This window comes from Carassius carassius, chromosome 9 (assembly GCF_963082965.1).
Source record: "Carassius carassius chromosome 9, fCarCar2.1, whole genome shotgun sequence".
In the NCBI taxonomy this organism is placed as follows: Eukaryota; Metazoa; Chordata; class Actinopteri; order Cypriniformes; family Cyprinidae; genus Carassius; species Carassius carassius.
Genome location: NC_081763.1, coordinates 34,549,250 through 34,573,132, shown reverse-complemented (window position 1 = coordinate 34,573,132; position 23,883 = coordinate 34,549,250). Strand labels below are relative to the sequence as shown.

At 36.2% G+C, this 23,883-nt stretch overlaps 1 protein-coding gene across 2 annotated transcripts; it reads left to right on the top strand.

The window, feature by feature from the left end:
- The first annotated feature begins 3,574 nt into the window (after positions 1–3,574).
- LOC132149709 (major histocompatibility complex class I-related gene protein-like) lies at positions 3,575–19,848 on the top strand. 2 transcript variants are annotated; one of them, XM_059559120.1, is made up of 9 exons: positions 3,575–3,756; positions 10,262–10,498; positions 12,316–12,594; positions 15,164–15,457; positions 15,549–15,656; positions 15,969–15,986; positions 16,387–16,439; positions 16,523–16,856; positions 19,711–19,848. In XM_059559120.1, exons 1-7 carry the CDS (start codon positions 3,708–3,710, stop codon positions 16,434–16,436), a joined length of 1,035 nt encoding a protein of 344 aa, XP_059415103.1. In that variant the 5' UTR covers positions 3,575–3,707; the 3' UTR covers positions 16,437–16,439; positions 16,523–16,856; positions 19,711–19,848. The 2 variants fall into 2 exon arrangements, with proteins under 2 accessions (XP_059415103.1, XP_059415102.1); XM_059559119.1 differs by having other exon boundaries at positions 16,520–16,856.
- Positions 19,849–23,883: the final 4,035 nt, after the last annotated feature.

Here is a 23,883-nt window from a genome sequence, read left to right as displayed (position 1 = left end):
AATCAAGCCCTCAAATTCCAAAGATGGCAGACTTACCTATAGCACGCCTACGCCTTTATAAGCCAGCATTTTACTCGACGGGGATGGACTGTTTCGAGCCCTTTGTAGTCAAGTTGGGCAGGCGCACAGAAAAGAGGTGGGGAATCTTATTTAAATGCCTTACGACCAGATGTGTACATTTAGAGATCATCACCAGTATGAATGCCGACTCCTTCTTAATGGCTTTGAGGAGGTTCATCGCCAGAATAGGGACACCAGCTGAGTTGTTCTCCGACCAGGGAAAAAAAAATTCAGAGGAGGAGAAAGAGAGATACGAGAGGCTCTTACAGAACTGTCCCCAGAACTCCAACTCCAGCTTGCCAAACATAAAATACATTTTCACTTCAACCCACCTGGTGCACCCCACTTTGGTGGAACGTGGGAAAGGGAAATTCGCTCTGTGAAAACAGCACTTTACAGAGTAGTAGGAAGACAAGCTGTCACGGAGGAAGTACTCAATACTGTTCTCCTGGAAGTAGAAGGAATGTTGAATGCTAAACCATTGGGATATGTATCCTCCAACCCTAAGGACCTTGACCCGGTGACTCCAAATTTTCTTCTGATGGGGCGGCGGGACGGTTCTCTGCCCCAAGTAGTGTACCCCAAATCCGAACTCCTGAGCAGATGCCAATGGAGACATTCCCAAATTCTGGCTGATCAGTTCTGGTCTAGTTTCATTAAGAACTATCTCCCAAGTCTACAGTCCCGCCAGAAATGGTATTCCACATCTACAGATATGACCCTAGGATCTGTAGTACTGATGATGGACCCTCAATTGCCGAGAGCACATTGGCCAATAGGACGTGTCACCAAACTTTACCCCAGTGCTTATGGACATGTAAGGACAGTGGACGTAAAGATCAATGACAGAACCTACACTAGACCGGTAGCCAGACTGATTGTTCTATCAGAGATTCAAAATGAAGATAAGAACTGTTCACAGGTGCTGAACTAAGTACTTATTTAGGAACAAATGTGCTCCACACATTTGGGGGCGGCTGTAAGAAAGGCCATGCAGATAACTGAACAATCACTTATGCGCAACTCCAGCGCCGATAGATGCGCTTAAACACCACCAAAGGGCATGCAATAATCAGTGAGCAGCGCTCAGTTATGGGTAGAACTGCGCAAGAAAGAAAGTGAATGCTGTACGTGGGGCTGTGCAGATGTGAGTATTCATGCCATTCATGGATGTAATATAGTTATATTGTGTGCGTTAATGACATAAAGTACGTTTCTATTCTCACTTCTAATCATTTAGACTATCGTGTTTGGGTGCTATATTGGGATTATGGCCAGTGTCTAGATGACGCACTGCTAGATTCATTTAATATTTCCTTGTTAACTATTACAAACACAGTGTATATTATGTTTGGATAGATATTTAATAAGATATTTCTGCTATACTGTGTATTGTACAGCTAGATACTTTGAGTTTCAAATCTTTGGCTTTTAAGTTTCACCAGTAATAGTTGTTATAATCGGTGACGCACTTTTTATTTAGTCACGTTTCTGTACATGTGACTGTGTTTAATGGCAATCATTATTTCTGTGACGATGCTTGTAATTACACACATTACAGTTTAGTTACTGTTTAGTTATTGGATGGATGTATATGGATACTACATTTATATGTTATTTATTTTTGTTATTTCTTTAATTCCAGAACCACACATACACAGAGACGGATATATTATAAAGCCAACTGCTAGATTGTTTGCCCATGCCTACTCAACTGTTCATTAAATAATCTAAATTCAGCAATTGGTCTGGTTCCTGTGTCCTGACCGGCACCCGAGAGTGATCACCACACAAAATAAGTCTCAGCGATAGAACTCAATATACAGTCCTTCTAAGTCTCACTAATATGGACAGTGCAACAGTTTAAGAAACAACAAATGCTGTACAAATGATAACAGCAGGAATGTTTGATAAAAGGGACAAAATATCACAGACTTACTGCTGCAAATGTCTGCCTCCGCATTCTTTCTGCCTCCTCCATTTCTGAAGGAATACCTCTCCAGAAACACCACTGGGCTGACTGCTTCCTTTACGTCTTTTCAGCTAAAAATAATAATAATAATAATAAAACTAAGAAGGGGGGGGGGGGTGTAGAATAAAATAGAATTATAAACAGAATTTTTATAATGTTTTGTGAGCAAAATATTTAAAATATAAACTGATATGAACTGCAAGAGGGGGAAAATGTGTCCTTTTATTTGTTTACTTTTTTATTGAAATATTAAAACATCTATTTCAGAGGCTTCATCTTGAAGACAGACATCACAAAAGGCTGACAGCAGCAGGTGTTCTTCAGATAACTGCACATTCTTTACAGTCCCATGAATCCTGTGCTAAAGATGAGCTGGTTGAGACCTTCATACAAAAACTACTGATGGTGGACTACAGAGCAAGATACATTAAAATTAAAGATACCAATAAGAAGAAGAAATTGACCCAATGGATGTTCAGATGGCAGTGTTTCATTGTGCTGATAGTTTTCTGAAGCAGCTGATGGTCACTAAACTGTCCCAGTGTCAGTACGCTCTGCCTCTGCTTGTTCCTGATCCATTCACTCAACAGATTGAGTTTCTGCCATCTACGAGGCAAAAACTCCAATGGTGTTTTTCTTCAGGTTTGGCACTGTGTCCTCATCCAAGTCTCAGCTGATGAACAGTCTTATCAATGAGAAACACAACACGTTCTTCCACAGACACTGTCCAGGCAGCAGCAGAACCAGAGTCCTGATGGATGGAGTGGTGGAGGTCGCCTGGTTCTGCCCTTCTGGAAAGGACACGGATAACTGTGTGTGCATTCATGAATGGTTTCTGTGCGGTTTTGAGTGGGGTGGTCTTTTTCTTTTCTTTTCTTTTTTTTCTTCTTTTTTTTTGGTTTGGCTTTTCTCTAATATTAGGTCTGTTAAAAAATAATTAAATCAAAAGAAAAATATATATTGATTGTTACATGCAGCTTTTTCTGCAGTTCGTGGGTGTTGTTAAAAATGCTGAAAATCCATTTATGCCACACATCTGGCAATCAGTATATAGTCTAGGCTATTATCCGCCAACTTCTTACGCAAATGAGATTGGGAGAGGTGTTAACACACGGGGGACACAAGACAGGGAATGATGCATGAGATGTTTATTAAAAGTAAGGAGCCAAGCAGACTTAGCTGAGGCTCTGGTGAGTCATGTAAACAGGGAAGAGTCCACGATGGCGAATGACCAACAGGAGGATGACGATGGCAGATCGAGGAAGGTGAGTAGGTTGGTATCAGTATCGGAGAATCAAAAAAAAAAAAAAAACAGTAAGAGCTTTGGAAGCTTGTGAACTTTATAATAAGTTATATTCATTTGGTATGTATCTATGTATATCTTGTATATATTTCGAATTTTTATATTTACCTCTCCTGGCAATTGTTTATTTGTTGTAATTTGTCTCTCTTTTTATTTTCATTTTCTTCTTTTTGATGTTGTTTCATTATGCACACGTTTGTGTGTGACGTCATTCCCAGCTCCGACATCCGAGATGAATCGAAAGCAGCCAAACTGATGATGTTGCACTCGATAATCCATTATTGCGTGGGGCTTCTGTAGCGATAAGCGAGGAATTAAATGGCTTTCTAAGAAGATTATTTGATAAAACTGTGATCGAAATTTGAAACAAACATGCAATCCGCTGTGCTTTTACTCCTTGTGGTTCATCTCGCATATGCTCGTGAGTAGATCGTTTTGGGTTTTTTGTACATCGACTCTCTCTATGCTTCACCAACCACCGTCTGGTCTTCTGCGAGATATTGCCAGTACGGTGGAAATATGATTACGGTTCGAGTTACTTTTAAAGTTTTATGGTTGCTAGAGTGTAAGATGATTAAAAGAAAGTTTTTTTTTTTTTTTTTTAACAAACTTGCATCCCAAAGTCGTTTGTAGAATCAGTTTCAGTTCTTACTTGAATTGGTGATTTCTGCCTGGAGATTATTGACAGTTTACTTGCTATAGGGCCGCTTTCACGATGGACATTATAATATTATAGGCTTGTGGAAATACATTTTCAAACATTTTGTTGTAAAAAATCCCGTAGATATACGCGGAAAAAGTTGTGGCAGTAGGCCTACTTGGTTACCATAAGTAACTGTGTTATGCCTAACTGCATTCGTTTTCAAGTTTCTGTTAAAGATTATAAACTGCAATATGCATCTCTTCCTTTTGAATAAAGTGTTGTATAAATGCGTGTTCTGTCGTTATAAAACTCTCCTTCCACTCTGCAACTGTGAAGTGGAGCAGGACAGCCTTGTTTTGGAGACTCATCCACAGGCTTTTTTTTTTTTTTTTTTTGCGTGATAAATATAAACAGCGGTTTATATGTATATTTATTCATGAATGGGTAAATATGAATTCTGCTGTTAAAAACGAATAAAGAAACCATATAGGAGAGTGGTTATTAGCCTATGTGCAAACAGTGAGGAACTCTATTTTCACTTTAACTTTTCACTTTCACTTTCACTATTTGAGCAGTGTGCGCATGTCAAAAAAATCTATTCCGATTTGAAGCTTGTGACATATAAACGCACACATCAACCCGATCACTTTATTTCTTGTAAACACTACATTCAGATTCATCAGTCGGAATGAATTCAGTCCGACTGAACCAAAAATTGTTGAGTGTTGAGTGGATTCATGGCCGTGGGAAGTAGCAGACATTACAGCACTCTCTGACAGATGCAAAAAAATAAAGACATAAACGTATTAAAACATTTTTTTAATCCTCCTGTTTGTTATTAACCTATAAAGTTTATGCACGAGGAGGTTTTGAGCACAACTAAATAATTATTGACCCTTTCGCAGGTACGTAGGGGAGAGCAGGGGCGAAAGTACCATTTTTCAGAAAAACATAATTTTAAAAGATAATGTTGTAGACAGAGATATATTTCTGCCGTGGTCAATAACTCATAAGTGTGGTCTATCAATACCAGGTGGTATTTTGTAGAAATGTAGAAAGGCTTCAGTATAATTTCAATTTGAACATAAGTTGCACATTGTTACTTTTGACCCCATCGGTTGGGACGAAAGTAACACACAGGTGGGTTAAAAGTAACACAACAATATAAACTAGATTTATTTTCTGTTACTCTTATTTTTATTAAGTATACCTGACTATGACCTTGTTAATATGTAACTGCAAACATATTATGTCTTTTATTTTTGCAAAAAAATTATTAAATTACATATTTATATTTATATTTTTAGTTTAAATTTAAGTTTCATCAAATGTCTCAAAACCCGACTGTACAAACTTTATTTTTTTATTTTTTATTTTTTTTATTTCAGTGTATTTTTATAAAACATTTTTTTCAACAGAATGAACAATATAATAATTAAATTACATTGGCATAATATAAATTCTAAACATAATGTAACAGTATTCATGTTTCCATCCAGTTGTTTTTATGCATAAATTCAAAATGTGCATTAAAACATCTGGAAACACTGCAAAGTCATAGCTGGAGGTGTAAAAGCTAAGGTATGGCTAAAACCTAAATATAACTAAGGTAAATGCGAGGTAGGAGCTGCCCAGATGTTCTTCTATGTCCAGAAACGCTCTCTCATAAACATCTGGATAAAACCAGACCACTGTTTGTCTTTCTGACCCTCACTCAGACATATTCTTTTGGTATAATATGACATAAACATTTTAATAAATGATGCAAGAGACAGAAATTCACAGAATAGCATGTACCAGAACAAAATAAATACTTCTTGTCACTGTAGCGGGACAAAATAACAACTGTTACTTTCGTCCCGACAGGAACTCCTGGCATTTAAACCTGATTTACTTTTATACTAAAAAACTTTGATAATGCAAACTTTAGGATGTGTTAAAGCACTAAATAACCTGTAGATTGATCATTACTGTGACACATGAAACAAAAAAAAACAACACAACTAATTAAATAAAATTACCGCTTCAATAATTTACTTTTTGTACTCGAAAACAGTTTTACCGACCTAACTGCACGTGTTGGCTGGCTCTGAGCCAGAGAGAGGCGCGTTCAGAGCATATAGGTTCAGAGCTGTCATATATCACAACTTTTCAGTGTTTTCAACCACATAATGTTTATTTTAGGTTTCAGACATACAAGTACTAAAAAAACAATACATTTAGAGTTTGTAAAATACACACTGATGTCAAAGGCAATAATAATCCTTTCCATTATAATTAGACACGTTGTTTTATTTCATGGTTACGGTCCACCATGACACAGAAGAGACTCACACACTTGTCCCTGATGAATGTCCACACAGACATTTTGAATGCTTTGGACATCCATTCCCTCATGAGAGACTTTATCTACTCAGCTCCTGAGCGCCAAGCCACATTTGAAGTAATTTAACAGGAGCACCCTGCTCAAGGTTAAATGTTTGGTTTATTATGAGCTGCAGCTGAGCAGTTTAACATAACATACACATTAATTTAACACTGATAATTTTGCTGCAGAAATGTAGTTGGTTATATTATTGTGTGCTGTGCAAATTGGGCTTTTGAAATGGTGAAAATGTGCCTATATTTGGATATGTTCGTGTGCGCTGTCAGCCTGTGGACCGTTTTAATTATTCGTAGGCTATTTTTATGTTCTTATTAGCTGTGTTCTGTGAGTGTGTGTCTGCGCTCTGACAGAGCCATAAGTTTAAATTACGTAGGCTTATATGTGCTGTTAAAAATATTTGCTTTTGTGGATGTTCCTGTCCGCTGTGTTTATATATGTTTAATTCTTATTAGTGTGTGTTTACTTTGTTATTAGACTTAGACATTATTAAGAGGTGTCCACCTGACATGCAAAAAATGCACCTCCCACTACAACACCCCCAACTTAAAACCTCTTCCCACGGATTGGATTCTAATGATTTATCAGGGCGTGACATTAAACATTCTCATTTGGTTATCCTTCGGACAAGTGAATTTGTTATTTACTTGTCTGAGTATAAAAGTTACCTGCCCGGAGAAAAAAAAAAAAATATATATATATATATTAAAAAAAAAAAAAAAAAAAAAAATATATATATATATATATATATATATATATATATATATATATATATATATATATACATTTTAATTTAAAAATATAATTATTTACTGTAGTTATACAAAGCATAGTATAGTGTTTATAGAGTATATGAAGTAGATTTTGTAAGCATGTCACATTTAGTTTATTTAGTTTGATTTTTGTTTTTATATAAAATAATAAAATGAAATCAGTATCAACAACATTCATGTCCAGGTTTGTGGATCCGTGTGTTCATTTCTGTGTGTCTGTGTGTCGTCACGTGTCTGATTGCACCTGCAGCTCATCCTGTCCTGCCTTCATCTGTCTCGTGTCTTGTACGGCATGTTGTCAGATCGTTGTTTGTCTTTGCTCATGTTTGTTGTTCTCGCCAGAGTCTGTATTCCTGATTGCTCTCTGCCTCAGATTCATTCCTGTGTGGAAACCATCAAAGTCTCACTGGATTCCACTGTCCTTGTTGGTTTGGGTCAGTGCTTCATAATCTCCGTGTATCGATCTGCTCATCTGATCATTCATGTCTACTCACCTGAATCTTCACGTCTGGATATCGGCTTCTTGTTTATTGAACTGTTGTATAAAATCACATTTTTAATCATGTTGATTTTTGGAACAAAAAATGGTGCTCGATCTTCCTGTGATATTTTTTAGCTGTATGAAATTATATAAATATCCTATATACATTTTCTGCCCCCATATCTTGAATTTTCTTTTTATACTTCATGCATTTTAATACTGAATCATGCACTGAAAGAAAGCACATGTGCAATAGTCTAAACTACTAGACTTCTTTACATAGGCCTAATGTATGTGTGCACTGTAGGTGTATTTTGTTTTATTTTTGCAATAAACTCGATAATGTCAAATCACACTTCGTTAAAACAACTTTTATGATATTATCGCAAACAATATATATCAAACACACCTATCACAAATGTTATATCACAAATAAAGGGGTTATTATTGTTTTTCTGTATTGACATTTTCAAGTAACTTGTCCGATTGGGCAAGTAAATTTCTCTTTCACTTGCCAAAACATTCACTTGTCCCGGACAAGCGTTAATGTTGAGTCCTGGATTTATTATCTTAATTATTGTGCCTTTATCCGGAAAGCAGAGGGTACCAAATATCATACTTTTACATATTCTTGTCATTGAAAACTGTTGTTTATTTACTGTTTTTAATTTAAACATAAACCACAATAATGGTGAAAGTATCAAATAGTTACAAAAATGCCCTCTACTCTTACATGCCATACCAACGTAAAAGGTAAAAGTAAAGGTAAGAGTAAAAGGCACTTTACAATAACGTAAACACATTGTAAAACCCGACAAGTAAACTTAACTCTAACGGTTTGAGTAAACAGATATCCTTAAGTTATGTTAACTCAAACCATTTGAGGAAACCGATTGCCTTAAACCGTTTAAGTTGAAAAAACTAACAGTTATAAGTACTCTGAACTTAATTCAGTTGAGTTCACTGAAAGAGGATATACATTGCAATTAAGTGATTAACTGAGTGATAATTGTGAATTAGTGATGAACAGCTGCTGTTAACAAACAGAATCACTGAAGAAAAGAGAAACACAAGAAATACTACAACTGACTTCAGACACAGCCTTAGATGAAATCAACTGAAATAAAATACATGAAATCTCTCAAGATCTGATTAAACAACCCCACAAACAGCATCACCAGCTCCACTTATTAATAACCAGACTGACTTTATTTCTGTCAGACGTCTACAGAAGATCTTATTGAGAATGAACTAAGGTTTAGATGTTGATTTATTGTTTCATTTGAAGTAACCATGTTAGAGATCAGTGTTTGTGGTGTAGTCTAGGTGTAGGTCGTTATACTTTATATTGGTGATGATAATCATCAGTTATTGATCCGTATTGAGTCTAATCTCGGATGAAGTAGGTGTAGTGTAATTTTTAGAAGTGGACCTAGTGAAAATGACATAAGAGCCAGTGGTTCTGTGATAATCAGTTAATATAAAAATGACTTCATAAACAATTCTGTACACATACATTTTTCTTCTATGCCAGTAGTTGGTCAAACACAGACATTAATAATCAGAATATGAACCTCTACAATGGCGACGAAAAAAACATGCTGCAATGCATGCTGGGTACTATTGTAGTACAAAACTCATCCATGGCTCCCAGCATGCTCTGCAGCATTTTTTTTATGGTCACCATTGTTGAGGTTCATATTCTGATTATTGATGTCTGTGTGTGACTAATTGACACCATAGAAGTCCAAACTGTTAGAAAAGTCATTCAGATTAACTGATTATCACAGAACCACTGGCTCTTAAAATAACTTTTACTATAATCAATCAAATTGCACAATGCCTATTTCATCAGATATTAGACTCAGAACAGTTCAATAATTGATGACTATCATCACCAATATAAAGTACAACAACCTACACTTGGTACAGGTTAACACCTGATGGCATTTCTTCTGGGCTTCTGAGTTACAACAAATGTGTTTTAGAAACACACGGTTATAACAGCCAGAGAAAACACAAAGACAGAAGTCAAGGGTCAAGAGCCCAACTAAAGCAAACACTGATCTCTAACATGGTTACTTCAAATGAAACAATAAATCAACATCTAAACCTTAGTTCATTCTCAATAAGATCTTCTGTAGACGTCTGACAGAAATAAAGTCAGTCTGGTTATTAATAAGTGGAGCTGGTGATGCTGTTTGTGGGGTTGTTTAATCAGATCTTGAGAGATTTCATGTATTTTATTTCAGTTGATTTCATCTAAGGCTGTGTCTGAAGTCAGTTGTAGTAGTTCTTGTGTTTCTCTTTTCTTCAGTGATTCTGTTTGTTAACAGCAGCTGTTCATCACTAATTCTCAATCAGCACTTAGTTAATCACTTAATTACTTGAATGCTAAGTTTTAAAACTTACATGGTTTAAATCAAGGCAATCTGTTTACTCAAACGGTTTGAGTTAAGTTAACTTGTCGGGTTTTACAGTGCAGTAAAGCTGTAACTTTTTACCTAATGTGTGTGTGGGTGTGTTCTGCATAAAGCAATAAAGTATATTGTTGATAACCATCACTAGTCAGTCCGTATGTATTATATGTAAGCTAAATGTGACAGTATTTGAAATGGCTAATTTCTGTTCTCTCTCTGTCCAAAGGAAAACACACTCTGCAATATTTATACACTTCCATTTCTGGAGACGATGGTGTATTTACTACAGTTGGTCTGGTGGATGACAGTCAGTTTATGTACTTTGACATCAACACGATGAAAGCTTCACCAAGAACAGAATGGATGAGACCGAGTGAAATCACAGATTACTGGAAAAGTCAGACAGCAGTAATGATTCGTGAACATAATTGGGTTAGAAACAATGTCCCGACAAAGTCAACAGGTATGCTGGTCTCTCTCACACTCACTCAGCTTACACACACAAGGAATATGACTTGGCTTGAGCTTTCAGTACAGAAGTTACATAGAATTACACAGTAAAGATGAAATAACACCAATTTAAGAAAAACAGAAAATTATTTTTATATATTGCTGAATGAAATGTAACGTACCAATGTCACTATTGTCTTTAACAAAGATGCTGTTGAATCATGTGCAGTGTTTACCACAGACTTACTCTCTATCTGTGGTGGCACTACTGTATGAACGGAGTTTGGTAGCACCTGTGGCAACATATTAAACCGTAACATGACTGTAAAAACATGATATATAGTTCAGATACACAGAATCCAAAGGATTTATAAAATGAACTTGACATTTCAGACTTTAAACCACTTTGTGAGAAAAGGGATGAATCAAAAGGATCAATTATTATATTATTATGTTAATTTAAAACAAGATCACCAGACTCTGTCCTGGAGGGCCGGTGTCCTGCAGAGTTTAGCTGCAGCCTGTCTCAACACGCCTGTCTGAAAGTATCTAGTGTGTTTAGTAAGAGCTTGATGAGCTGCTTCAGGTGTGTTTGATTAAGACTGGAGCTGAATTCTGAAGGACACCGGCCCTCTAGGACTGAGTCTTGATCCCTGATACAAAACATAGAGATATCTTTGATCCATCAGTTCACATTTATAACTGCGTGATTGCAGCTTAAAAATATGGGTTGATTTCCGCGCTGGTCTGACCTAAAACAGCACATGGGTGGATTAAAAATTCTAATTCATTTTCTGCCAATAGGTGGTGCTTAAAGGAACACTCCACTTTTTTGAAAATAGGCTTATTTTCGAACTCCCGTAGAGTTAAACAGTTAATAATAATAATTCCTTATATTTATATATTGCTTTTCTAGACACTCAAAGTGCTTTACATAGTCAGGGTCCAAACCACACACCAGCTTACTGGTGGAGAGGAGACAGAGTGATGAAGCCGATCAGCAGATATGGGGATTGTTAGGAAGTCATGATGGTCAGAGGCCAATGGGTGAATTTAGCCAGGATGCCGAGGTCACACCTCTACTCTTTTCGAGAGACATCCTGGGGACCTCGGTTCAACGTCTCATACAAAGGACAATTGAGTTGAGTTTTACCGTTTTTTAATCCATTCAGCCCATTTCCGGTACTGACAGTAGCCCTTTTAGCTTAGCTTAGCATAGATAATTAAATCTGATTAGACTATTATCATCTCGCTCAAAAATGACCAAAGATTTTCCATATTTTTCTTATTTAAAACTTGACTCTTCTGAAATTACATCGTGTACTAAGACCGACGGAAAATGAAAAGTTGGATTTTCTGGGCCGATATGGCTAGAACTATACTCTCATTCTGGTGTAATAATCAAGGGACTTTGCTGCTGTACCATGGGTGCAGCAGGCGTAATGATATTACACAGTGGGAAATTGCCTGCTGCAGCTCTGCAACACAACTTAGTGCGGTCACGTTACCTAGCTGTGGAATATTTTCAGAACTCAATAAATTGCAAGACTAAGTTTATCACAGAGCTGTTTCTCCCAATGAAGAGCTGCCATTTTGTTTTTATAATTTTTTTGTGGAGTAACCACAACTTCATATAACTGGCTTAATTTTAACACAGACACTTGCATCCTTCCTCTTGTATCGAATAGCCTTTCTCAGTGTGAACTGCAGCATTATTTTAGCCTTGAACTATAAAGCCAAATGAAGGTTAAAGGTTTTTTTTTTGTGTGCGTTTTTTTTTTTTTTTTAATGATTAATGATAAAAAAAGATTGAAACTCTTGTCACCCCAGATATGCACACACACCAGCTAGTATATGGCTGTGAATGGAATGATGAGACTGGAAAAACAAATGGGTTCCGGAAGTTAGCAATTGATGGAGAGGTTTTCCTGTATCTGGATCTGAAGAGGATGGCATGGATATCCCCAATGCAGCACGGCTTCAACATTCAACAGAAGTGTAACAATAAAACCATTTCTCTTGCGTACTGGAAAGACTACCTTGAAAATGAGTGCATTGAGAATTTGAAGAAGTTCTTACAGCTTGGAGAGAGCAGCCTGGAGAAAACAGGTACATGACTATAAACAGTCAACACAAAAACAATTGTAAGTCAGTTTTATATGCATGTATGTATATACCGTATTTTTCGGACTATATGTCACACCTGAGTATAAGTCGCATCAGTCCAAAAATATGTCATGATGAGGAAAAAACAAATATAAGTCGCACTGGACTATAAATCGCATTTATTTAGACCCAAGAACCAAGAGAAAACATTACAGTCTCCAGCCGCGAGAGGGCGCTCTATGTCTTCAGTGTAGACTACAGGAGCACTGAGCAGCCCTTTTGCGGCTGGAGACGGTAATGTTTTCTGTTGGTTCATTTCTCTCGGTTCATGTCAAATTAATTTTGATAAATAAGTCGCACCAGACTATAAGTTGCAGGACCAGCCAAACTATGAAAAAAAGTGTGACTTATAGTCCGGAAAATACGGTACTAGAGAGTTTGTGGTTTAAACATCATTTCAGTGATTAATATGTTTTTGTTATTTTGTATTTTTGGCAACTGTTACAATCCTCCCAGTGTATGTCAAGGGGTAAGCGAAGTTGTAACAAAACAAAATAATAAAAATGAAAGGAAACACTTTAGTCTAGGGACCAACTGTTAACTTGTTGCTTATTAGCATGCCCATTATTAACATATTGGCTGTCTGTTAGTCCTTATATAACACATATTCTGTATATTCAACTTAACTACCTTACTAACTATTAACAAGCAGCAAATTAGAAGTTTACTGAGGCAAACGACATTGGTTAATGGTTTGTTAATAGTGAGAATTGGACCTTTAAAAAAATGTGGCCCAAAAAAAAAATCACATTTTACCTTTATTCTGCACCACTGTTCCCATTCTCCTATAAATGGTTTAGAAATACGCAATGAGCTCAGATAGGTTAGCTGGCCCAGTGTATTTAGAGTTGCTAACTGCCTAGTGCACATTGTTTGGAAACGGAGGATTCAGGAGAACCTGTGCAAGCATGGCTCTAACGGGACATTTCAGAATTTTTTTTTTTTTTTTCGGAGTGTCTATTTACACTAAGTGCAAATATCCCACCATGTTGGCAAAGGCTATTTACACTAACTCTGCTCACCAACATATGGTTGCTCAAGCAGGGACATCTGAGGGACAATGAGTTTCAGCTGGAACCCAATTAGAGAGAGAGAGAAAGAGTGAGAGAAGAAAGAACAAACACATAACACACCCTATAGATGACATCACTCTCCCAAAATCTAACCTTTTTTCCCAAATACGTCCATGGGACGTAACAGCAATGGTTCTTTTAGCACAAACTGATGCAGTGTGCAGCTTTTTATTTCTCAAACAACCAAGTACATATTCCAGAAGGACAATGCCAAGATTCATCAGGCTCAAACTGTGAAAGATTCAAAGATTCTCAACAGAGTCCTTACCTAAACCCCATTGACAATGTGCTGGATTCGACTTTACCCTGCCTGTCCAAAAACAATGTAACTTTCATAACATTGTGTGCTTTTGTTGAGGCAAATATGTTATGCAACATCACAACGTTTATGTCCATCAAAAGTTGCATTAGTTTTTGACTGAGATCTTGTATTGATAATGAAAGAGTCAAACCACTCCGTAAAGTCGACTTAAGCACATCCTAAAGACTTTCAGTGGAGTGGAGCTGAGGACCATATGGAGGCAAATTCATACATGAAAATGATTCCTCATGCTCACTGAACTAGTGTTTCACAAATAAGGTGCAATGAATCTTGCAAATGGCATCAGCTTCCTGAAGTGCCTTCAAGGTTGCAAAACCTGCATTTGGAATTCATCAAATCTTTTATTGTTTAGGTGCAGATGCAACACATCTTCAGTTTGTAAATTTTGTAGCTGATGCTGTTTTTTTTTCAGATATTTCGTGATTGTTACAGAATTAGACCTTTTGGGGATTTTTTATTTATTTTTATTTGTATTTTACTTTTTTTTTTTTTTGAGAATTAAAGGTTTTTGGCTGGATTTTATTCAAAAACTGTATTTTTTTTGCATTCAAATATTTGAAATATTCTCAAAGTTAGCGCTGTGCCTCCTCAATATTTTAACTGGCCAGGCAAAACTGGCTATTTAGAAAGCATATAAAATGTACATCCCGTGGTAATTAGGATTTACACAAGCTCCAGTCTGGATCCAGAACACCTGAGAAGAGATGATGCTGACCCTGAATCAACAACAGAAAATAACACATATTGATTGCATTATATAATAACTGCTGTTAATAATGTTCATCATCTGTTTGATTATGTCTTTAATTGATTTTCCGTACATTTCAGCCACGTGTACATTAACTGAGTCACCACTGATAAGCTACTTCTAAATATTGTAGAATCTTAATTTTCTGTAAAGCTGCTTTGTCATAAAAAGCTCTATACAAAAAAAATTGTATTGAATATAAAATTGAAAACAAAGAAAAATGAGTCAATACAGTGGAGTTTTTAAAGCCTTGGTGAAGTCTAGAGTTAGAATAGCAATGAAGTGATGTATAAACAAAGTGTTCTAAATGGTGATTTTGATATGATGGTCAAATGAAAGTGTCTTAAAAGCCAAATTCTCTGTCTCTAGTCTCTCCTCAGGTGTCTCTTTTGCAAAAGAATGCCTCCTCTCCAGTCTTGTGTCATGTCACAGACTTTTATCCCAGTAATGTTACAATCACCTGGATGAAAAACGGACAAGAGCATTATGAGGATGTGAAGGCTGGTAAACTTCTTCCTAATGAGGATGGGACCTTCCAGAAGACCGTCGCCCTGAAGACTCAACCTGATGAGTGGAGGAGCAATGAGTTCAGCTGTGTGGTGGAGCACCAGAGCAGAACCATCAGAAAGACACTCACAGAGAACGAGATCAGGACAAACGATAGTAAGAGTCAACATGAGGCTTAGGAAGGTTCATGCAAACTATTTCTGTATGACAATCTCATATAATATCTAAACAATCTGATTTCTTTCAGAACCATCTGCTCCTGTTGGCATGACTGTTGCTGTTGTTTCTGTGGGGACTCTGTTGCTCATAACCGCAATCATCGGGTATTTGTTATATCAGAGGAAAAGGAAGACGGGTAAGAAACAGTAATGTTTCATGCTTATTTTCATAGTAATGATAGTCATATTTGGTAGTAGTTTTTGAAAATAACAAATGTTTATTTATGAAACATGAGCAGAAACAGTTTCTTTGGTAATTATTCATAAATCAATTCCTACAAAAATTGTTCCATTGAATTGTATTTACATATGGTTTTATGAAAGACAGCCTTTTGAGAATAACAATTTCTAGGTGACTTTTTTATGCAGTCATTTGCTTTGATTGCTTCAGAAAAGAGACTTGATTATTGAAGTGATTCAACATAGAGTTCACTTTGATTGTTTTTCAGGATTTGTTCCTGCTAAATGTAAGTACCCCATTATCTATATTTGATTTAAAGTTATCAGTAATGGATGATCTATCGCAATGGAGTGATGCAGTTCAAAGTAATATATGTATATATTAAAGCGGCAGTTTCCCGGACAGGGTTTAAATTAAGACAGATGTAGGCATTCATTTAGAATAGTTAATCATGGTTAACAAATGGGTTTCTGAAACACAGATTAGGTAGAGATTACTAACACCTGAACTATAGAGTTACTTCAAGAGTAAACTGAGAATCACATTTTACTGTAGGACTAGGCTTAATCTCTGTCCGGGAAACTCTTTTTGGTAGCATAATTATTTGACTAAACTAAATAATGCTGAACGTTTAGTACTATAAAACGAGTCAGTATGTGATTTGAACAGTTCCTCTTCTTTTTCAGCCTCTGACAGCGGCTCTGACAGCTCAAGTCAGACAGCAGCCGAGGCTTGAGATGTGAGTTACTCTTTATTCCTCATTGCAGCTCTCTCGGCCAGAGGTGAACCTAATATAACGAGTTATTTTGATCATTTCAGCAGATCAGAAGAACGACTGAAGAGCATTATCTGTACTCACTCATGGAACATAAAGACTAAAGAGGCCTCATTCTGAAGATCTCTTTTACTTCTACAGTAAATGTCTGTTCTTAACTAGAAATCATTTATTCATTTCATCATCTTTGTCTTTTTTTTTTTTAAGGTACAAGTAATATGTCTATAATTTATCTGAGCCGTGACTGAGGGTCCGCCCAGGTGATATATCATATCAAACATTTAAATGTTTGACTTAACCTTTATGAAATCACATTTCAGTGAGGGAGATTTTGTTGCTTTCTTATTTTCTTGATTGAGCTTATTCTGTGCAGTGTTAGGTGTTGTCAATGTCAATGTCAATGTCACCTTTATTTATATAGCGCTTTAAACAAAATACATTGCGTCAAAGCAACTGAACAACATTCATTAGGAAAACAGTGTCAATAATGCAAAAATGATAGTTAAAGGCAGTTCATCATTGGATTCAGTTATGTCATCTCTGTTCAGTTAAATAGTGTCTGTGCATTTATTTGCAATCAAGTCAACGATATCGCTGTAGATGAAGTGTCCCCAACTAAGCAAGCCAGAGGCGACAGCGGCAAGGAACCGAAACTCCATCGGTGACAGAATGGAGAAAAAAACCTTGGGAGAAACCAGGCTCAGTTGGGGGGCCAGTTCTCCTCTGACCAGACGAAACCAGTAGTTCAATTCCAGGCTGCAGCAAAGTCAGATTGTGCAGAAGAATCATCTGTTTCCTGTGGTCTTGTCCTGGTGCTCCTCTGAGACAAGGACTTTACAGGGGATCTGTATCTGGGACTCTAGTTGTCCTGGTCTCCGCTGTCTTTCAGGGATGTAGAGGTCCTTTCTAGGTGCTGATCCACCATCTGGTCTGGATACGTACTGGATCCGGGTGACTGCAGTGACCCTCTGATCTGGACACAGACTGGATCTGGTGGCCACGGTGACCCCGGAACAAGAGAGAAACAGACAAATATTAGCGTAGATGCCATTCTTCTAATGATGTAGCAAGTACTTAGGTTGTTATGGGAAGTGTTTCCGGTTCCGGTTTACCTAATTAATGCAGCCTAAAAATCCTTTAACGGATTTGGATAATAAAAGCATATTAGTATGTTATGTGTATGCCAGGTTAAAGAGATGGGTCTTTAATCTAGATTTAAACTGCAAGAGTGTGTCTGCCTCCCAAACAATGTTAGGTAGGCTATTCCAGAGTTTGGGCGCCAAATAGGAAAAGGATCTGCCGCCTGCAGTTGATTTTGATATTCTAGGTATTATCAAATTGCCTGAGTTTTGAGAACGTAGCGGACGTAGAGGATTATAATGTAAAAGGAGCTCATTCAAATACCGAGGTGCTAAACCATTCAGGGCTTTATAAGTAATAAGCAATATTTTAAAATCTATGCGATGCTTGATAGGGAGCCAGTGCAGTGTTGACAAGACCTGGCTAATATGGTCATACTTCCTGGTTCTAGTAAGAACTCTTGCTGCTGCATTTTGGACTAGCTGTAGTTTGTTTACTAAGCGTGCAGAACAACCACCCAATAAAGCATTACAATAATCTAACCTTGAGGTCATAAATGCATGGATTAACATTTCTGCATTTCACATTGAGAGCATAGGCCGTAATTTAGATATATTTTTGAGATGGAAAAATGCAGTTTTACAAATGCTAGAAACGTGGCTTTCTAAGGAAAGATTGCGATCAAGTAGCACACCTAGGTTCCTAACTGATGACGAAGAATTGACAGAGCAACCATCAAGTCTTAGACACTGTTCTAGGTTATTACAAGCAGAGTTTTTAGGTCCTATAATTAACACCTCTGTTTTTTCAGAATTTAGCAGTAAGAAATTACTCATCATCCAGTTTTTTATATCGACTATGCAATCCATTAGTTTTTCAAATTGGTGTGTTTCACCGGGCTGCGAAGAAATATAGAGCTGAGTATCATCAGCATAACAGTGAAAGCTAACACCATGTTTCCTGATGATATCTCCCAAGGGTAACATATAAAGCGTGAAGAGTAGTGGCCCTAGTACTGAGCCTTGAGGTACTCCAAACTGCACTTGTGATCGATAGGATACATCTTCATTCACTGCTACGAACTGATGGCGGTCATATAAGTACGATTTAAACCATGCTAATGCACTTCCACTGATGCCAACAAAGTATTCAAGTCTATGCAAAGGAATGTTGTGGTCAATTGTGTCAAACGCAGCACTAAGATCCAATAAAACTAATAGAGAGATACACCCACGATCAGATGATAAGAGCAGATCATTTGTAACTCTAAGAAGAGCAGTCTCAGTACTATGATACGGTCTAAATCCTGACTGGAAATCCTCACATATACCATTTTTCTCTAAGAAGGAATATAATTGTGTGGATACCACCTTTTCTAGTATCTTGGACAGAAAAGGGAGATTCGAGATTGGTCTATAATTAACTAGTTCTTTGGGGTCAAGTTGTGGTTTTTTGATGAGAGGCTTAATAACAGCCAGTTTGAAGGTTTTGGGGACATGTTCTAATGACAATGAGGAATTAATAATAGTCAGAAGAGGATCTATGACTTCTGGAAGTACCTCTTTCAGGAGCTTAGATAACATACATGTTGTTGGTTTAGATGATTTAATAAGTTTATACAATTCTTCCTCTCCTATGGTAGAGAATGAGTGGAACTGTTCCTCAGGGGGTCTATAGTGCACTGATGTGATACTGTAGCTGACGGCTGAATGGTTGCAATTTTATCTCTAATAGTATCGATTTTAGAAGTAAAGTAGTTCATAAAGTCATTACTGCTGTGGTGTTGGGAAATGTCAACACTTGTTGAGGCTTTATTTTTCATTAATTTAGCCACTGTATTGAATAAATACCTGGGGTTATGTTTGTTTTCTTCTAAAAGAGAAGAAAAGTAATAGGATCTAGCAGTTTTTAATGCTTTTCTGTAGGATATGTTACTTTCCCGCCAAGCAATACGAAATACCTCTAGTTTTGTTTTCCTCCATTTTCGGGCTGCTCTCTTTAGGGTGCGAGTATGCTCATTATACCATGGTGTCAAACTGTTTTCCTTAACCTTCCTTAAGCGTAAAGGAGCAACTTTATTTAAAGTGCTAGAAAAGAGAGAGTCCATAGTTTCTGTTACATCATCAAGTTGTTCTGAGGTTTTGGATATGCTAAGGTTGTGTCTCTTCTTTCAGACAGCTGAGGTTCAGTTCCCATTAGCTCAAGACGCCACATGATCTTGAGAAAATAAGATATTGGCTAGATTTTCCTCTCTAACCATCTTTTCTCTCCAGAAGTGGCTTATAAGCATGATTTCATTATCTCATAGCCAGTCAACATCCCGGCCTGCTCTCATTGTTTATACATATGAAAAATTTGCAATTTGGATGTATTGCAACATCTAACACAAAGGTTACTTTTTTACAGTTATTTATCATTTAGATATGTCCGGGTTAGATAGTTTCCTTGGCTACTCGTATTTATTTGCACACTTGCTGTTCATTTCTTACATTAGTTTGGTCAGTCCATTTAAGTCCTGTGTTTTGTTCAGTTCTTGGTCAGTTCTTGCTGCATATTATCTGTTTGTTTGTTTGTTTTATCTGGTTGTTCTCTTTCTGTTTCCAGTTCATAAATAGGTCATAAATAAAGTAACTAAAACTAATAAAGCTGCATTACATCCACTTCTTCATTATTATTGCAACTGAGTTGTGACAAATATTTGTATCAAAGCACTTTTATCATTTTAGCGATGAACAGTTTAGATTTTTCCATCCCTTAACCCAGGGGTCTCCAAACTCGGTCCTGGAGGGCCGGTGTCCTGCAGAGTTTAGCTGCAGCGTGTCTCAACACGCCTGTCTGAAAGTATCTAGTGTGTTTAGTTAGAGCTTGATGAGCTGCTTTTGTTACACTGTAAGAAATTGCTGTAGTTTCTACAGCAAAATTTTAGAGAAATTTAACTGTATAAACATTTTACAAGATGCAGCTGTAATTCGCAATGCATTATGGGTCAAATAAGGTTTTACAGTTGTTAACAGTATATTTCCACGTCAACTGTAATTCATTTACAAGAAGCAGGTGTTGTCACTGTAGTTCCTGCTTTTTACACTAACTTACTGTAGTGTGGCATTATGGGATTGCGTGCGCATCATTCAAATCTGAAATCCAGCCGACTGGAGCAGCTCGAGAACGATTGAAGATTAGAGGCTTTATTCATAATTCCTGGTAAGTTCACTTAATAATACTTGAGAAATATATCCTTTTTATATTTATTTGAGTATATACGTATAATGTATAAGCGATATCATGTCACAATAGCCTCCTATCCTGACATTTAGAGAAGTGGCCTTGGTATCTTCTGTGCAGTTAACTGGGAATTGCTATCATACAAGCATAGTTAGGCCAAATGTTCGATTTTTGGAAGTTACATTTTCTTATTGAGCGCATTTAAAGTAGGCTACTGTTAACCTAACTTTTATCATAAAGCCCAATGCGAACGATTGTCATAGTAACTACTATCTAGCTGTCGAAATAACTGACGATCAGCAAAATATGTGAAATTTCATTTGTTTATATGTGTTCAACTATCCCATATTGACGTGACGCCTTACTATAATAAGTGAAAGACATCTTTATATGCCTGACTGGACAAGTTAGCCTGATTAAAAATTAAAAAAAAAACTGAATAAGCATCGAAACGCGAGACTGATTCTGATTATATTAACCTTTCATTCAACATCAAAACAAGCTTAACCGCACACATAAACTCACGGAAAAATACATGAGGTAAATGTTCAACTGTTGAGTTTATTTATAGCATATGATATAAGTAGCATCACAAGTGAGCTGTTTTCGTGAGTATCACGATTGCAAATACATAGTTCAATAAACATTTAGTTAACAAGTTACTTACTTTCTAGACACAATATTGAATGTTGTTTTATTTCACCAACGAAAATAGTTCCAAACAACGATCCAATCAAAACTATTTTGCTCATTTCAAAACTAAGTGTTGTTTTTGCTGAATGATTCAGCTTTTTGAACGGATCGGTTCAATGAATGACTCAGTTGATTCACTCATTAAGTTATTATTTAGTTTCACGTTTAAAAAGTATCATTGCATTTTCCAAAATGTATTAATTGTATTTTCAAAAATTAATGTAAAACATTAATTTCATTACACAGTTGTAATTTTGCACTGTAAATTATTTAATTTGATTGGTGGTACAGTTCTACAATGTAATATTATAATTTATAATAGGTTGTTTATTCTAAAATATATGCCTTTTTTGAGTGTTAATTTTGGTCTCATTTATGTAAATGCTTTAAAGAAATCACAAGATTATTTTCTTTATGTCTTGTAGGTGCAAAGATTAGCAGCTGATGTGGAGAAATGTTTGATGCTTCAAGACTCTGAAGCTGATTTCATTAGGTAATGTATTAATTATTTAAATAATTTGATAAACTTGTAATTTAGATTACATTTTATATTGAAATACTGCATTGTAGGTTACATTATTACTTATATTTATTCATTTCAGGTCCACCCAGTGGCTTTTAACTATTTGAGTGTCAGATGGTTATGAATTCATACCTCAACTTTGTAGCTGGATTTGGAGTCTTATTACAACTTCAGTCTGGCGTCCCGGGAGCAGGCATCTTTTGCACACTTGAATTTTTAAAAAGGTTACAAGTTTTACTTAAGTAATTTCATTTGCAAAAAGGTTACTTATTTAGTTTAAAGGGTTACTACACTCCATAATGACAATTTAGTCAATCACTGTTAACGTGATTAACAGTGATTAATGTCATTTCAAACCCCTTAAAAGCTTTGTTTGTCTTCAGAACACAATTTAAGATATTTTGAATGAGAACCGGGAGGCTTGCGTCTGTCCCACTGACTGCCATACAATTAACAATGTCTAATCCCAGAAAAGTATGAAAAGCATCGTCAGAATAGTCCATCTGCCATCAGTGGTTCAACTGTAATTTTACGAAGCTACGAGAATACTTTTTGTATGCAAAGAAAACAAAAAGAACAACTTTATTCAACAAAGCTGGTATTTTTGTTTTCGTTAAAATCAAAGCGTAAATAAACATAGAAAGCGTGTCCATGTGACCCAGCTGACACAGAACAGCAGCTGCAGTTCAACAGATACTCGCCAAAATGGCGCTACACTGATGCATAGAGGAGGCGAATTGTTGAATAAATCTTAAAAAGATTTTGAAATTTTGAAAAAAAGTATTGTCTTTGCTTCATAACGTTACGGTTGAACCACTGATGGACTATTCTGATGATGTCTTTCATACTTTTCTGGGCCTTGACGGTGGTATTTACTTGGCAGTCAGTGGGACAGCCCCAATCCTCCCAGTTGCATCCAGAATATCTTAAATTGTGTTCCGAAGACGAATGAAGCTTTTACGGGTTTGGAACGACATGGAGGTAAGTGATTAATGGCAATATTTTCATTTTGGGGTGGAGTAACCTTTTAAGTACTGGTAAATGCTGATTTTTTTGTATAAGTGGCATTTTGACATTTATTTTGTTGAGCTAGTTTCATTTGATACATAACTTTATCCTGATGCTTTTGCTTGTTTTTATGTGCAGATGTTTTCTTGAAATCACAACACTCACTGGATACAAGACGGATACATGGAGGCAAAATAAGTGGAAAAGTCTCAGAGAAGAGGGACAACCCTCATTGTGTGCTCATCTCAAAAAGTTGATGGACTTTCAGTATGTATTACTATTTATTAAATTGTCTTTTGCAGGAATATTCTTAATTCAATAGAACATAAACTCAAACAACAGAATTTGTGATTTAATGTTGATTCCAGCATTTTCTACTCCGAGTATGACTTATTTTTTTTTTTACATGTATTTGTAGTTATATGTGATGCTATATTATTTTTATGATAAGATTTTAACTGTTGAAAGACTGACATTTTTATTTTACCAGTAAAAGCCTTGCAATGTCTTTCTGACAGTTTTAATAAATACTTATTTGCAACATCATTGACTTTATTCATTTTTATTCATTTGTAAATGTATTAAGATAGAGCTCATTATAATGCATTTATATATGTATTTTATAATTTACTGTTAAAATTATTCTTTAAAGCAGTTTCATTGTTAAATTATTACAACATCATATTGTATTTAGGGGTATTTACAGGGTTTTATTGGCAACTTATGTTGCCAGTTAAATACTGTAATATAATGAAATTACAAATAAATGCTGTAAAATATATTTACAGGACTTTATTGGCAACTTTTTTGCCAGGTAAATATTGTACTTTAGTGAAATTACAAAATATTGCTGTAAAATAAACTACGAGTTAAATTCAATAC